The sequence below is a fragment of the Oryza brachyantha genome, chromosome 1 (genome assembly GCF_000231095.2).
Source record: "Oryza brachyantha chromosome 1, ObraRS2, whole genome shotgun sequence".
Taxonomy (NCBI): domain Eukaryota; kingdom Viridiplantae; phylum Streptophyta; class Magnoliopsida; order Poales; family Poaceae; genus Oryza; species Oryza brachyantha.
The window spans coordinates 3,369,752-3,383,972 of record NC_023163.2 but is presented as its reverse complement, the minus strand read 5'-3'; the positions used below and the strand labels follow the sequence as shown (position 1 = coordinate 3,383,972).

The 14,221-nt window shown below is 38.4% G+C and overlaps 1 protein-coding gene across 2 annotated transcripts; it reads left to right on the top strand.

Annotated features, from left to right (window-relative positions):
* The first annotated feature begins 943 nt into the window (after positions 1–943).
* On the top strand, positions 944–4,290 carry LOC102721398 (protein TWIN LOV 1). Of its 2 annotated transcripts, none has more exons than XM_040524593.1 (7): positions 944–1,647; positions 2,355–2,562; positions 2,686–2,750; positions 3,320–3,399; positions 3,517–3,545; positions 3,638–3,701; positions 3,907–4,290. In XM_040524593.1, the coding sequence occupies exons 1-7, from the start codon at positions 1,080–1,082 to the stop codon at positions 4,060–4,062; spliced, it is 1,170 nt and encodes a 389-aa protein (XP_040380527.1). In that variant the 5' UTR covers positions 944–1,079; the 3' UTR covers positions 4,063–4,290. The 2 variants fall into 2 exon arrangements, with proteins under 2 accessions (XP_040380527.1, XP_040380524.1); XM_040524590.1 differs by having other exon boundaries at positions 946–1,647; positions 3,490–3,545.
* The last annotated feature ends 9,931 nt before the right edge of the window (positions 4,291–14,221 follow it).

The following is a 14,221-nucleotide window of genomic DNA, read 5'->3' as shown; positions in this document are numbered from 1 at the left end:
CACCACGCGCGCAAAATAAATCGAAGAAGGTTGACATCCCGCGCGCGCGTGCTGCGTACGTGTGAGCGAGCGAGTCGCGAGAGGGAGACGTCGTCGTGTCGTCCCAAGTCCGCCACGTCCTCACCCAGCCACCTCAGCTCCACGCACACCGAGACAGCAACCGCTGCCGCATCGCGACTTTGGTTTGGGCCGGCCAGGCCTAAACCACCATCGCCGGCAAGTCGGCATCTCCTCTCCTCCTTTTTTTTTTTTTTTTTCTAAGCACAATTGGTCACTATAGCTTCTGAAGCAGTCAGTACTCCGTGGTCACTAGCCCGGTCTCAAACCCTCTAAAGTCTGGACCAAAAACCCGAGGCGTCGGTGGAAGCCGTGGACGAATCGCCACGCCCACGGTTTGCATTCGCCGGGCCAACCCAAACTACTTGACAACACACACTGAGCCCATGTCAAGTAATCGGCGCAAAAAGCTTAACAACAGATTATTATCTCATAATAATCTCATTTTCTGTTTTTCCGTGTCCAATGTTTGACCATTCGTCTTATTTAAAAAATTTGTGTAAAAACCTAAAAAAATTAGTCACGTATAAAATACTATTCATATTTTATCATCTAGTAATAATAAAAATATTAATCGCGAAAACATTTTAAATAAGACGAATGGTCAAACGTTGGACACGGAATAAACGAAAAATGAGGTTATTATGGGACGGAAGTAGTATATAATAAACTAATTATTAATTATAAAGTTTTAAAAGATTAATATAATTCTACAAATTAATTATCTTTTGTAAAATTATTATATATATATATATATTTAGCTGTTTGAAAAATAGAGGTATTTTTAAAAAACGAGGGAATGAATATGACGCGCACAACCATGCAAGGCTGCTGCTGCAGATGGCAACTCCCCCGGAAAGGAAAAAAAAAACCAACAGAAAAGAGAGAGAGAGAGAGAAAAAACCAACGAACCCGCCGAGATTTTACAGCCATACCCCGCACGCCGCGCAGATCTTTTCTCCTCCTCCTCCGCCTCCCTTGACTTTCCCCACGGCGATCACCACCGCCACCGCCTGCCGCCGATGGACGACGAGGAGGCTCTTCTAGGGGACGGGGACGGGGACCAGGAGCGGGACCGGAGGCTGGCGTCGTCGCTGACGGCGCGGTACTCGGACTGGGTGGTGGAGGCGCTGGACGAGCTGCCGGGGAGCTTCCTCCTCACCGACCCGGCCATGCCGGGCCACCCCATCGTCTACGCCTCCGGGGGCCTCGCCGACCTCACCGGCTACGCGCGCGGGGAGGTCGTCGGCCGCAACGCGCGCCTCTTCCAGGGCGCCGCCACCGACCGCGCCGCCGTGGCCGGGGTGCGCGAGGCCGTCCGGGGCCAGCGCGCCCACCAGGTCGCCATCCTCAACTACCGCCGCGACGGGACCCCGCACTGGGTGCTGCTCCACCTCGCGCCCGTCTTCCACGCCGCCGACGGGCGGGTGCTCCACTTCCTCGCCGTGCAGGTGCCCATCGCGCCGCCCGCGGCCCGCCGTCCCCCGCCACCGGTGCTGTTCCCGGCGTGCCGCGAGGAGGCCAGGGTGGACGAGGAGTGCCCCTGCGCGAGCCACGCGGGGGAGGTGTTCGTCGATGTGGATAAGAGAGGTCAGTGCGTGCTACGGGCCGTGTGCTACTGGCCGTGTGCTAAATTTAATTTCGTTATAAGAAAATCTGCCGCTCTTCTAATTTGGCCAGGGAATCACTCGACGATTAGTAATCACCAATGGTTCAGCCATTAATTGCAAGTGAGCTGCATTAATTTCACCATTGTAGTCTCCTGTAATCTATGTCTACGAAATGTATATTGCAAACTTGATATGCATTATGTTGCTCAAGAATCGTTGGAATTGGCTTATTTCCTTTTATGGTGAGTAAGCTTGCAGTGATCTTACTGTTATTTGCGGATTGACAGTAGTGGATGACAGTTTAAGATTGCGGAGTAGTGTGGTAAATTTTGGTTCTGGGTTTGGTAATCATTCTTACAGTAGCCCTGTCTTTTGTAAGATTGGGCATTCAAACAAGTAGGAGTAGGTGGTATTTCTTATTCTTTTTAGCATTTTCACCCTGTTACATCGTGCTAATCAGAAACTAAGTTGATTCTGAAATATGGACTAATCAGACTGGCATGATTCTATTCCTCCCATACAAACACTTTTGCCATCCTTAGTTGTTCTTATAACAAGATTATGCCAACTAGAATTAGGGTTTATACTTAGCCTGGCATTGTCACAGTTTTTTCTACTGTGTATTAATAAGTATTCAATACAATAATCAGGAGTTGTGAATATATTGTTGCTAGCTTGCTGTTGCAGGGCTGGATACTGAGGAACCGCGGGTAGCTAGTGAACATGACAAAGAGAAAGCACTGAGCACAGCTAACAGCATCTTCTCTGCTTTGAACCGCTACAGCAAACTGACTGGTCTAGTGGTCTGCGGGAAGAGATGCGATTCTGTTGGCATCCCAGCACTCAGTTCTTCCTTAAATCTTTCTCTCGGTAGAATCAAACAAAGCTTTGTATTGTGAGTTATTTGCATAATCTGTTTGTATTCTATTGTTTTGGTGTATATCTCTTTGTGTTTTGAACATACATATGCAATTCGTTCCTGCTTTATTAATTGGGAGTAGTTTGAAATGATTCACAGGACTGACCCCCATTTGCCTGACATGCCTATCGTCTATGCTAGTGATGCTTTTCTCTCACTAACAGGTACGGAGTACTTGATACTTTTTTTTCTCTAGTATAAGAACATGCGTTGAACAGATTTTTCTGATGTAATATTGTACTCCTATCATTTTGAATTGTGGTGCCCCTTGGCTAAAGTGAGTCTATGAGTGAATCAAAATGGATTCCAATATACCTAGAATTTATTTTTAGTACTAGAAACTCATTTCATTCCATGTCTAATGGTCAATCTCACATTACAAAAACATTTTACTGCAATGCAACAGACTTACTACTGTCATACTATTGATTTGATATGGGCATAAGTGAATTAGTGATGGTTTGCATTTGCAATTATCTTATATAATCATGCCTACTTCTTTCCCTCATATGAAAAACATATTGTCATTAGTGAAGGATTGAACTGTGGTATGCTCCTGGCTTAAAATTGGCATGATTGCTAATGTGCGGATATGCCACCACCTCTTTCTCTCCATCACTCTCTCTCTCTCTCTGAATGTGGAAAGGTTGTTTGTATTCCAATTGTATTTCCTTTTCCATGCTACTATTGTTTACTTGTAAAGCTTCTGTACTAAAAGTTTTATCATCACCAGGTTACTCAAGAGAAGAAATATTGGGCTGTAACTGTAGGTTCTTGAATGGTCCTGGTACTAGTATGGAGGTTATTGAGGAGGTGCGCAACAGAATTGTATAGCTTGTCAGATTGCACATACTTTATTAAATATTCCCACCTTTTACATTCCTTGTTGAATTGGGTGTGTAGATAAATCAACATATTTGTTCTGAGCAGGCTTGCACGGTTCATCTACTAAACTACAGGTTGACATATACACACAATAGTTTTTAGCTGTTTACAGGTACAATTCATGCCTTGAACATAACAGTATTGTTTTATTCATGTTCTTTATCAGGAAAGATGGAAGGTCGTTCCGTGATCTTCTACACATATCTCCTATACGAAATGCATCGGGCAAGGTTAGCATTTATATTTCTCAGGTCTTTCCTTGAAGGCACTGGGCTTCTGATGCATCTTCTTTTCGTTTTAAGTCGTGATGAGCTAAAATATCTTCCACATAACTATGCTTCTAGTAGGCCTGAAATTGAATGGAATCACAATCAGACATGCTGCTCTCATGGTACAGTTAGCATGTGCATTTTTCTTACAAAGTCGTCTGTGCAGGTCGCTTTTCATGTGTGGGTTCACCTTGATGAGGGTGCAAAATATGATTTTAATGGGCTGAGCCCCGAGGTATGGCAGCTTGGTGCTGTTGGTGCTGTGAGAGTTGCAGTCAGAAGCTTGTCTGCGTCAGGAAGCTTGTTGAGACCGTCCCAATAGCATTTTCGAGTTTCTTGCCATTTTACGACTTGTCGACTTGCCAATGTACATCGAGTTGCCTGTTTGTCTGTAAAGTAAATTGCCTGGTGGAAAATTTTCAGCTCATTTGTTCGCGTAAAAAGGCGGGTATATACATGACGGTTTTGTAATTATGCAAAATGAAGGAAGGGGAGGAAAGTGCTCATTTCGATATGAAGAGAAGTGGTTCTGATGACAGAGCTCTACATAGCAATCAACCTTTTTAACGATGTCGCATTGACATTACAGGATTTGTCGTCTTGAACTTGTGGTCCACTTAGTTTCCAATGTGAAAGTTAGGGCGGGATAACGAGACAGCTCGGCTTGTTATCTTAACTAGTCAGCTCAGCTTGTTAACAAGCTATATCTCATTTAAATAATTTTTATAATTTATAAATTTATTAGTTTCTTATATATTAACATAAGAATAGAACTAAGATCTTGCTAAATATGATAAGTTTGGATGTGATCACACTGCCATGCACTAGTTGACTGCCAAGCACTAGTTGATAATTCTAAATATTTAAAATATAGTAATCTTTGGTACTAAAGAGTTAACTGAAAAGCTTGCGAGCTGGCTCATTAAACTCGTGAGCTTGCTTGACTCATTAAGATCATAAGTTCGACCCACGAGTTTGGAGCTTTTTTTCTTCATCCCTAGTAAAAGGCTAGTGAGAATTCTGTTTTTCTTTTCCTGAAATTACACTCCAAGATTTCAATTGTGTGGTAAACAAATCAGTGGTACGAGTTTCAGGCCTACTTGATTATAAAATTTATCTAACAAAATAAATAGTAATTATGTAATTTTTTATAATAAAATAAGTGGTCAAATATAAACTTGAAATTTAACGTCGTTAAATATTAAAAAAACATCGGTGGCAGTTCGAATTGCAAAGAGAGGGTGTGTAATTCAAACCAAATATAACTTCTTACCCAAATGCACTTGACCAAATTAGAGTATGAATGGCAAAGAGAAGTTGATATGAAATCTGGAAGCATGAGAGAAGAAGCCAAAAGACGTTCTAGTGGATAGGCGAGGACCGCAGTAGAGAGGAACCAACCATACCGGCCTACTCCTATCTAGTGACAGAGAATGTCTTGTCAAGACGGACACACGACGCGTCGGTACTCACCACACGCACGCCGATCGAATTAAGGCGCCGTTTAGTCTTAAAAAAAATTTGGAAGAATTGTCACATCAAATGTTTAAGTGGACGTCGAAAATAGTTTTTGAATACGAATGAAAAAACGAATTTCACGGCTAGCCTGGAAACCGCGGGATGAATTTTTTGAGCTTAATTAATCCATTATTAGCACATGTTGATTACTGTAGTACTTATGGCTAATCATTTACTAATTAGGCTCAAAAGATTCGTTTTAAGATTTCTTCCGTAACTGTATAATTAATTTTTTGGTTTATCTATGTTTAATGCTTTATTTAGACGTTAAAAGATTTGATTTGATGTTTTTAGAAAAAAAATTGGAAACTAAAGGCAGTGTATTTTGTAATTTTTATAATAGCTACTGAACGATACAACTGATGTACCTAACTATTATAAACTTAAAAATATAACTTGAAAATTATAACGATGAAATTCTATAAGGACGATTATTTAAACGACATGTTTGCAAATGATAAATAATTTATGAATAAACTTTTATATACGTATTCTTAGCGATCTAGAAGCCAATATCGAAAAATATAACTTCGGTGAGCAAATGAAAAAAATCAAATCCAATTTCAAGGTTAAAAATTTAAATTTTGGCTTATAAGTATAAGCATGAATGAAAAAATATGGTGATATAAACTTTGTAAAATGGTACCGCTTAACCGTTCCAAAGGTGTGTGTGAAAAACAAGAGAAGTCTAAGGAAAAATTGTCAGCCATATATTTTTGCCTTATGTTTATAAACCTAAATTTAAATTTTTCTACCATAAATTCAGAGTAGATTTCAGAGATTTTTATCATAGTTTATTTTTTAATTATATTTTTATATCGATAAGAACGTGTATATAAAAAATTTATTTACATGTCATTTCTTATTTGCATATACATAAATAAGCCAAACAATTATAGGAGAAAAGAACGCACTATAGCAGCATTGTCGATCCTCATGTGAACATACATTCGATTTGTACGGACAGAAGCGATTCTGTCAAATAGTACAGGATGCAGCCGTATGTGTTAATCAGAGTTCAAATCAAGATGCTCTTCGCAATCCTAAAACCATCTCTAATGAATTTGTATTCGTACGACTGTAGATTAGGGATGACAATTTCCTCCATAGGCAGGGAATAATTAACTTTTTATCACTCTTAAAAATGACACTAACATATTTATCACTGGACCCACATGTTATAGACACATAAGGACCCACGTGTGGCATAGACAGCGGATGATAAATATGTTATGTGCCATTTTTAAACGTGGAAAAAAGTTAAATGCCTCATAGGTAGGGTGGGGGCATTTCAGCCCTACAGAGATTTGAGGCTAAGACCGGAAAAAGTTTTTACATATGAGAGAGTTTGCACCTGTGAGGATCCGAGAGGCATATTAGACTTTAAAATCTAGAAAATTAAAGGTCTAATAAAACTAAAATCTAAATTAAATAGTCAAATACAATTCTCTCTCACACCGGCTCTCCCTCTTTGTTGCTCTCTCTCGAGTAGGCGGCTGGGAGACGCGTTGGCGCGGCGGCCTGGCTTACTCGCCTCCGTCTCTGGCGACGGCGAGTATACTCCATTTTCTCGCTCTTAAATGCACTGCTTTTTGAGGCATCAGGACCTATTCGGAGCTAGGATTAGATGAGGTTAGGGCCGCGGAAGAAATTAAGCCTGTTTTTGTTTTCAGGGCCGAGAACAGGGGAGGAGTTCAGGTCAGGGCCGGGGCCGATCTTGCTCAACTCGGTCCCGATCTGCCCTAATGTCAACACTAGTGTGGATCTTTTAGCATATACTTTGGATATACTTATACGTTCAAAAAATAACTTTATTTTTTACTCATGACACACCTATCAATACAAAAAATTAAAATACTCAAATATACTCCACTTTATCAAATCAAGATATAACTATTCCTATTTTATCGTATTTATTTCTTACTTTAGCAAACTCCAATGTAATGATTACTTAAAATAAACATATTTGACATAAACTACAATGGCTTAAAAATAACCCTATTTTTAGATGGGTTAGTAACACATTGGGAAACGATTAATCTTGCACGGTTAACCAACGACCAGATCAATCACGCTCCGTTGGGAGAGAATCATTGACATTCTTTTTTTTCGCCTTTTCTCGTACTTAGAATGCAAAATTTAAATTTTTCATCTTAAATTTAGAATTGATTATAAGATTTTTTTACTATAGTTTATTTTTTACGTTTTGCTTTTAGATTACTAAAATAACATACATAAAAGGTTTTATTCTCAAATTATTTTGCATGTTACAAATATATTTCCCAAAAATGATCCATGTATGCGTAATAAAGCGTTATGACGAAAGGAGTATGGTAATAGCTAGAGCCCGGTAGCCATAGCAGGTTCAAAAGAAAATTAGGATATGTTTAGTTCGTGGATAAGATGGGATAGACTGAATCCGATTGTATAATAGATTGGTCCTATTTTTCTGTTTGGTTACATGGAATGAGTTGTGTTTTTTGTTTGATTGAAAAGATTAGATGTGATGGAGTGAATATATCAATGTTTGGTTCGAAGGACGGAGATGAGATGGCTATGTATGATTTCCTCTCTCCCCCATGTGCTCGACTTGAGACTGACCGGTTCATCCAAATTTAACGAACCCGTTCATCCAGCATCTACAGAGAACATTCGCTGCTGAATCCAATTCATGCTACCTAGTCCATAAAATAAACGGTAGCAAAAATAAAATAACTTTGACCCAACTCATCACATCCCTGCGAACAAACCCGTCGTTAAAGAAACAAATCAAAATTTCGATACCAGCACTAGCTAGCGTGACACCTCGATCCTCCCGATTAGATAAACCTTGACCTCACGTCGACGTCGTCGTCATGCCCCTTTGGCGGAGGGAAGTAACAGTCGCGCCGTTGTCCTCCCCGGCCCCCGCATGCCTGCCTGCCCTGTCCGCCCGGGCAGGCCACGGCGGGCGATCGACGGCGACGCCGCGCGCCCTGCTCGGTCGAGTCTGACACGCCCGCTAACGCTAATCTAATCAGGCTGGTCTGATAGCTACGTCCGTCCGTCGTTCCCGGCCGGTGGGCAAAAGCAACAAACCAAGCCGCCGGTCGATTCGGCCGGCTGCCGCGGCGGGCGGCCGCCCGGTGTCGGCGGCGCATGCGGACGGATCGAGTGAGTTCGGCGTCGATCTGGCATGCACGTGCATGAGTTGGCTACTGCGTGATGGAGATTGGGGACACCTGGGCGGCTCCCGGTTGATCGAATTGGTATGTATTTTTCTACGTGTGTATAGTACTGATCGATCTTGTTTTGTTTTCTTTTTTCTTACTGCTTGCAAGGGGAACATGACGGGTAATATAATGGTTTTGTATTTTTGTTGTGTTCTACGGAGTATTTTTCTTACTGCTCGCATGGGGAAGATCGATGACCGGGAATTAATAGGTGAAGATCATAATATTCCCATGCTTTTTGTTGTTCGTCTGTTTCAAAATATAGCTATCAAGTATGGAATACGACACGTGCTAATTCTGTAAATCTAGATAATTATATGTTTAGATTTATAGTAATATCTATATTCCATATCGTCGGATCTATGTTTGATTTTTTGTAAACATTTAGTATACTAGTTCGAAATTTAGCCATGACTTAGCCATGTGTGGGTGATGAGGTGGAATTAATGGGAGGAGACCATTCTATTCCACAGGTGTTTGGTGAAAACAATGAGATATGGCCATATAGGATGGTCAATCAGGAAACCTTTACCCCAAGATTTAGGAGCTCCTATATATAGACAGATGCCCATGTACAGCCAGATTAACGGTGATAATATACTAACTCCACTTTCCAAAACAACTATTCCTAGATTGGTTGTCAGCGATTAAAGTTGAGAAGAAAAATTTAAAATATACCTCAATAAGAGGAGTGAATGGAGATACAAGGGTAGACGGGGATAAAATAAAACAAATTGATGGTAAGTGATTGATGGAGACACGTAGTGCTATAGATAGTGCTAGAAATACTTATATTTTGGTACTAGATTTTTTTTAAAAAATAAAAATATTTATATGTTGCAATGGATGGAGTAGCTCATAAGACAACAATGCTTATTAATAGGCTATAAAATGCTCTTATTATTATATGAAAGATGGGAGTTCCATGGTGTTTCACATTCTCCCCTTAATGTGCTAAAGTAGGATACACATATAACATAATTAGCATAAATTGTTCCTTGTGACGTAGAATATGACCGAATCTCTGCTACAAAAGTATTTTTTTAGATGATCCTTTACAAATTCTAGGCGGACCATTACAAAGCCTGCTTGTGCGTGATCATTGTGAGGGGATGACACTGTCTGCCTAAAAAAAATATTATCTTAGTCCGACTTATAAGAGAACCGTTTGGAAAAACAATGGTATTATCGTAGGTGGGACAACGAGAGGCCTGTCTGTGAAAATTAAATTTCAAAATAATACATATGTGCATCTAGCTTTTTCATATGAAGTTGGATAAAGGTAAACTTTATATGAAAATTGTTGGTCAACTTTGTAGCTAATAAATTCTTATTTGAGATTTTTATAGCCAAAATATTTAATATAACATCGTTTATATTTTTTAATAAAATTTCAGATATACGATTTAAACAACCTCCAATAAAGATGTGCTTTATATGAAAATAAAAGAGCTTGATCAGTTCTACAACTTTATAATGAATTACTTTTTTATTTAACATTATTTATAAACATTACAAGTTTAAGATATATGAAGTTAAATTAATAGTATTTTGCTTTTCAACAACCTGTGTTTTGTAGTATAGTAGTAAAGATCAGTGTGAGTATCACACGAGCGTTTTTAATGGTTCACCTGGAAAAATCGATTATCCAATACGAGTTCGTCTGCAGAGAGGCATATTATCTTAGAAATAATGAGTTAGGCAAATCGTTGAAAATGAGTTTTGATCATCTGAAATGATGTTTTCTGGATGATCCTTTGTCTCTAGCTTAAGGCCATGTTTAGATGGCAAAATTTTTTGGGGAATAGGTTATATCGAATGTTTGACTGGATGTCGGAAGGAGTTTTTGGACACGAATGAAAAAACGAATTTTACAGCTCGGTTGGAAACCGCGAGACGGATTTTTTGAGCCTCATTAAGCCATCATTAGCACATGTTGGTTACTGTAGCACTTATGGCTAATCATGAACTAATTATGCTCAAAAGATTCGTCTCGAGATTTCTCACACATAACTGTACAATTAGTTTTTCATTTCATCTATATATATATAATACTCCATTTAAATTTTAAAAATTCAATATGATGTTTTTAGAAAAAAGTTTTTAAAAACTAAACAAGGCCTAAAGGTCTCCTAGGAATTAAATCCATTGACGGTTCATGGAAGTTCTCGTTCAAAATCCCCTTGACCCTTTCAGACTAGACAGTCCTCGATCAAATATCAAGATAAGACATATCTTGTCCTTTATAAGCCTCGATACTCTGGTTTGGGTTTTTGCTTGTTTGTACATATAAATATGGAAAAGGATAAAACAAACGGAGTAGTTTATCAACATATTACTCCATTCGTTTTATAATGTAAGATGTTTGTTTTTTAATTATAATATTTGATTATTTGTATTATTTAAAAAATTATAGAAATATTATTTATTTTTCTTTTGACTTACTTTATTATCAAAAGAACTTTAAACACGACTTATCATTTTTCATATTTGTACTAAATTTTTGAATAAGACGAATGGTCAAACGTTGCAACCAAAAATTCAAACATCTTGCATTATAAAACGGTGGTAGCATTTCTTTGCAATATTAATAATTTGATATGCCATTTACCCACGGATGCTCTTGCACGACTCATTTACTGACACATATACACACACACCAGGTGTAATTTCAGTACTTACGTTGAGTAGGCATATGCGTTATTTTTTTCTAGTAACAGATAAATGAATTAACAGGCATGCAAAATGAAGTCCTGTATAATTTTTAGGAGACTTTCTTATATATATGGATTTCTTACAACTCTATTTTGAATCAATTTCCAACTTTATAATAGCTACATTCATTTGTTTATGCCCTCAGATAATTTCTCCGTATGTTTCAAAATAGTTTCATTCCATATCACACATGTAACAATACAAAAGCAAAAAAATTAGAATACCTCATTTTATTAAATCCCAATACATTTGTTTCTTACTTTATTAGTCTCAACACATATATTCCCTACTACAAACTCTGATGTAATGATTGCTCATAAATAAATTACTTTTAGAATAAATAAGATATGATAAAAAAAACAATCTTATTTTATATCGATGTAGAACGTTACCACAAATCATTCATCCATCCAACAACAAAAACAGATCTAAATGTAAAACAGGCTTACAAATATTTCTCCCATCCATTCACGCTTAACCCTATACGTACTTTACCAATCGTCAGGGTCAACCGACCCCGATGACCTCTGAAAAAATTTACTATTCATTGTTTTATTGTTTAGGTAGTTAAGATAATATTAAAAATTAAACAAGATTAATATATTATGACCTCGGTAATCCTAATAAACTAATTTTCTAGATTCATCCGTGCGTACTTAGCCCGCATCACATGAATCATGGAGGTACGTGCTGGACCATCCGAAATCTGCCAGCAGCAAAGGAGATGGGTGCCTAACGATGTACGTACTGTAGACTGATCAGTGCCCTTGATTAGTTAATAAATCAATCTATCATTCTCAATGCAAAATATATATAATATATGCACGTTTTATTGGTGGAATTAAGACAGACGCCGTCGCAAGTGCACACATGTAAAGGTGGCTACGGCAATCGATCGCTCTCCAACATTATTTTTAATATGGACTAGTTGGGGTCGAAAACATTGCATCTGATCCAACTCCATCGATGCTCAGTTCGGATGACGATGGTGAAATGCATATTATCTCGTTCTTGGCACTTAACCGGGCAGCCGAGAGTACGAGAAGAATTCTTTTGCGTCGACCTCCCTATGATGACCCACTGGGCTAATTAATTAATTTAACGGTAATATAATCTACCTACCTACGTACTCAATCAATTGAGCACATGCGTATACCCAAAAATTTTACGTAAGTCAAAACTACCAGATATAGTACTTAATATCTAGCTCGAAATTAATCAATTTGTGGGTTAGTGCATGATCAGAAGCAATTGGTTAAAAAAAATATGTAGCGCATTGCGAGTTTGATCTACATGTCATGTGTATATCCTCTCTAGTGTTCTTATGTTTAACGTCGTTGAATTTTAAACAAATATTTAATTATTTATCTTATTTATTTTTTTTTATAAATATATTAAAATTTAAGTCATACTTAGAGTTATTTTAATAATAAAATAAATTACAACGGAGTGATATCTCCATCTCAAAATTTTAAAACACATTACTATATTAGTGTTTAGATTAGTGGTAGTATTACTAGGATATATATCTAATATACAACTCTAGTTTTTTTAATTTTAAGATGGCGAGAGTAAATAGTAACTAAATAAATTTAGATGAATATTTAAATATAATTCAAAAGTCGGGGTACATCAGACGTAAAAAGGGACCAGAGTGATGTGATGGAGAAAAAAAGGGGATAAGAGTACTACTCCTTCCGATTTTTTTATTTGGCACCGTTGACTTTTTTTATCTACATTTGATCATTCGTCTTTAAAAAAATTATATAATTATTGGCTATTTTATTATGATTTAATTTATTATAAAAGTAATTTTAAGTATGATTTATAATTTTATATATTTGGATAAAAATTTTAAAATAAGATGAAGGGTTAAACGTAAATAAACAAATAAGTAAAAATAAACCGACGGAAGTACAAGATAGTGTTCGGTCTCGAGCAGCTAGCTAGCAATGGTAACACTGCGCCCTGCCATGCAAGCAAAGCATGAGTAGTTAGCGTCGTTGATTTTGTTGGGGCACAAGCACGACGGACGGACGTATACGTCCGTGGCCGTCGCCATCGAAGGTCGTCGCGCGTGGCATGCAGCCATGGATCGATCGATCAGCTAGCTAGCTAGCAGCGTGCGTCGTCGACGACTCGTCGTAGGCCGGCCGGTCGCCGGCGGCCGGGAAGTCTCTTCTCTTCTCGATCTCGACACCCGTCGTCGCGGGCGGCCGGCGCGGGGGGATTGCCGGCCGCCGCCGCGGTGCCCTGCTTGATACGCAGAGGAGAGGAGATAGATCGGGACGGCCTCATCGACAGGTGTCGATCGAGATTAATGCCTTTAATTTGCGCAGGTGCACCGTACGTTCTTCCTTAGTGCCATCCATCGAAAGACACGACCGGATTTTTTTTTTCTTTTCATTCGAGAACGACACTATCGGTTGGTTATTTTGACCACGGTTTGCAGTTTCAATTAAGCCGGAAATTTCGAACATTTTTTAAAAATAAATTAAATGCCGGTAAGGATCGATCGTTTTCTCACCAAATATATAGACGAATTTCTAAAGAACATGAACTTAACTACAATACTCTCTACTAGACTAGTATTCTAATATCAGTATTATGATCGATACAAGAACCTCGATCGTTGAAATTCTGTTATTCTACAACTTAGTTGTTATGGTATCATAAATAGATTCGATCTATTGAATTAAAAAAAAATTAACGGTCTACATTAGTTCTAGCATAAGTACACAACATTTTAAAACATCTAAAGAATATATATGATAATGCCAAGTCCAATTGTCCAAATAGTCCAAAAATACAAATGATCTTCGCATGTCCATCACATGTTCAAATAGTACATTTTTTTGCACAAAAATATTTAACTAGTACCTACGGCTAACAGACCCCACCGGTGAATTTCGTCGAAACTACAAACCCTGGTTTGTACTACTCAAACGTTATCCTAAACTATTTCGTCCTATAACAAATATAACAATATAAGTACTTCTAAAATTCGATATCTTACGTTGGAACACCATGCTGCGG

Coding starts and splice junctions, on each gene's coding strand:
- LOC102721398 (XM_040524590.1), top strand. CDS start 1,080: ATGGACGACGAGGAGGCTCTTCTAGGGGACGGGGACGGGGACCAGGAG. Junction 2,563..2,685: donor ATCAAACAAAGCTTTGTATT/GTGAGTTATTTG, acceptor AATGATTCACAG/GACTGACCCCCATTTGCCTG. Junction 3,400..3,489: donor GTATGGAGGTTATTGAGGAG/GTGCGCAACAGA, acceptor TTGGGTGTGTAG/ATAAATCAACATATTTGTTC.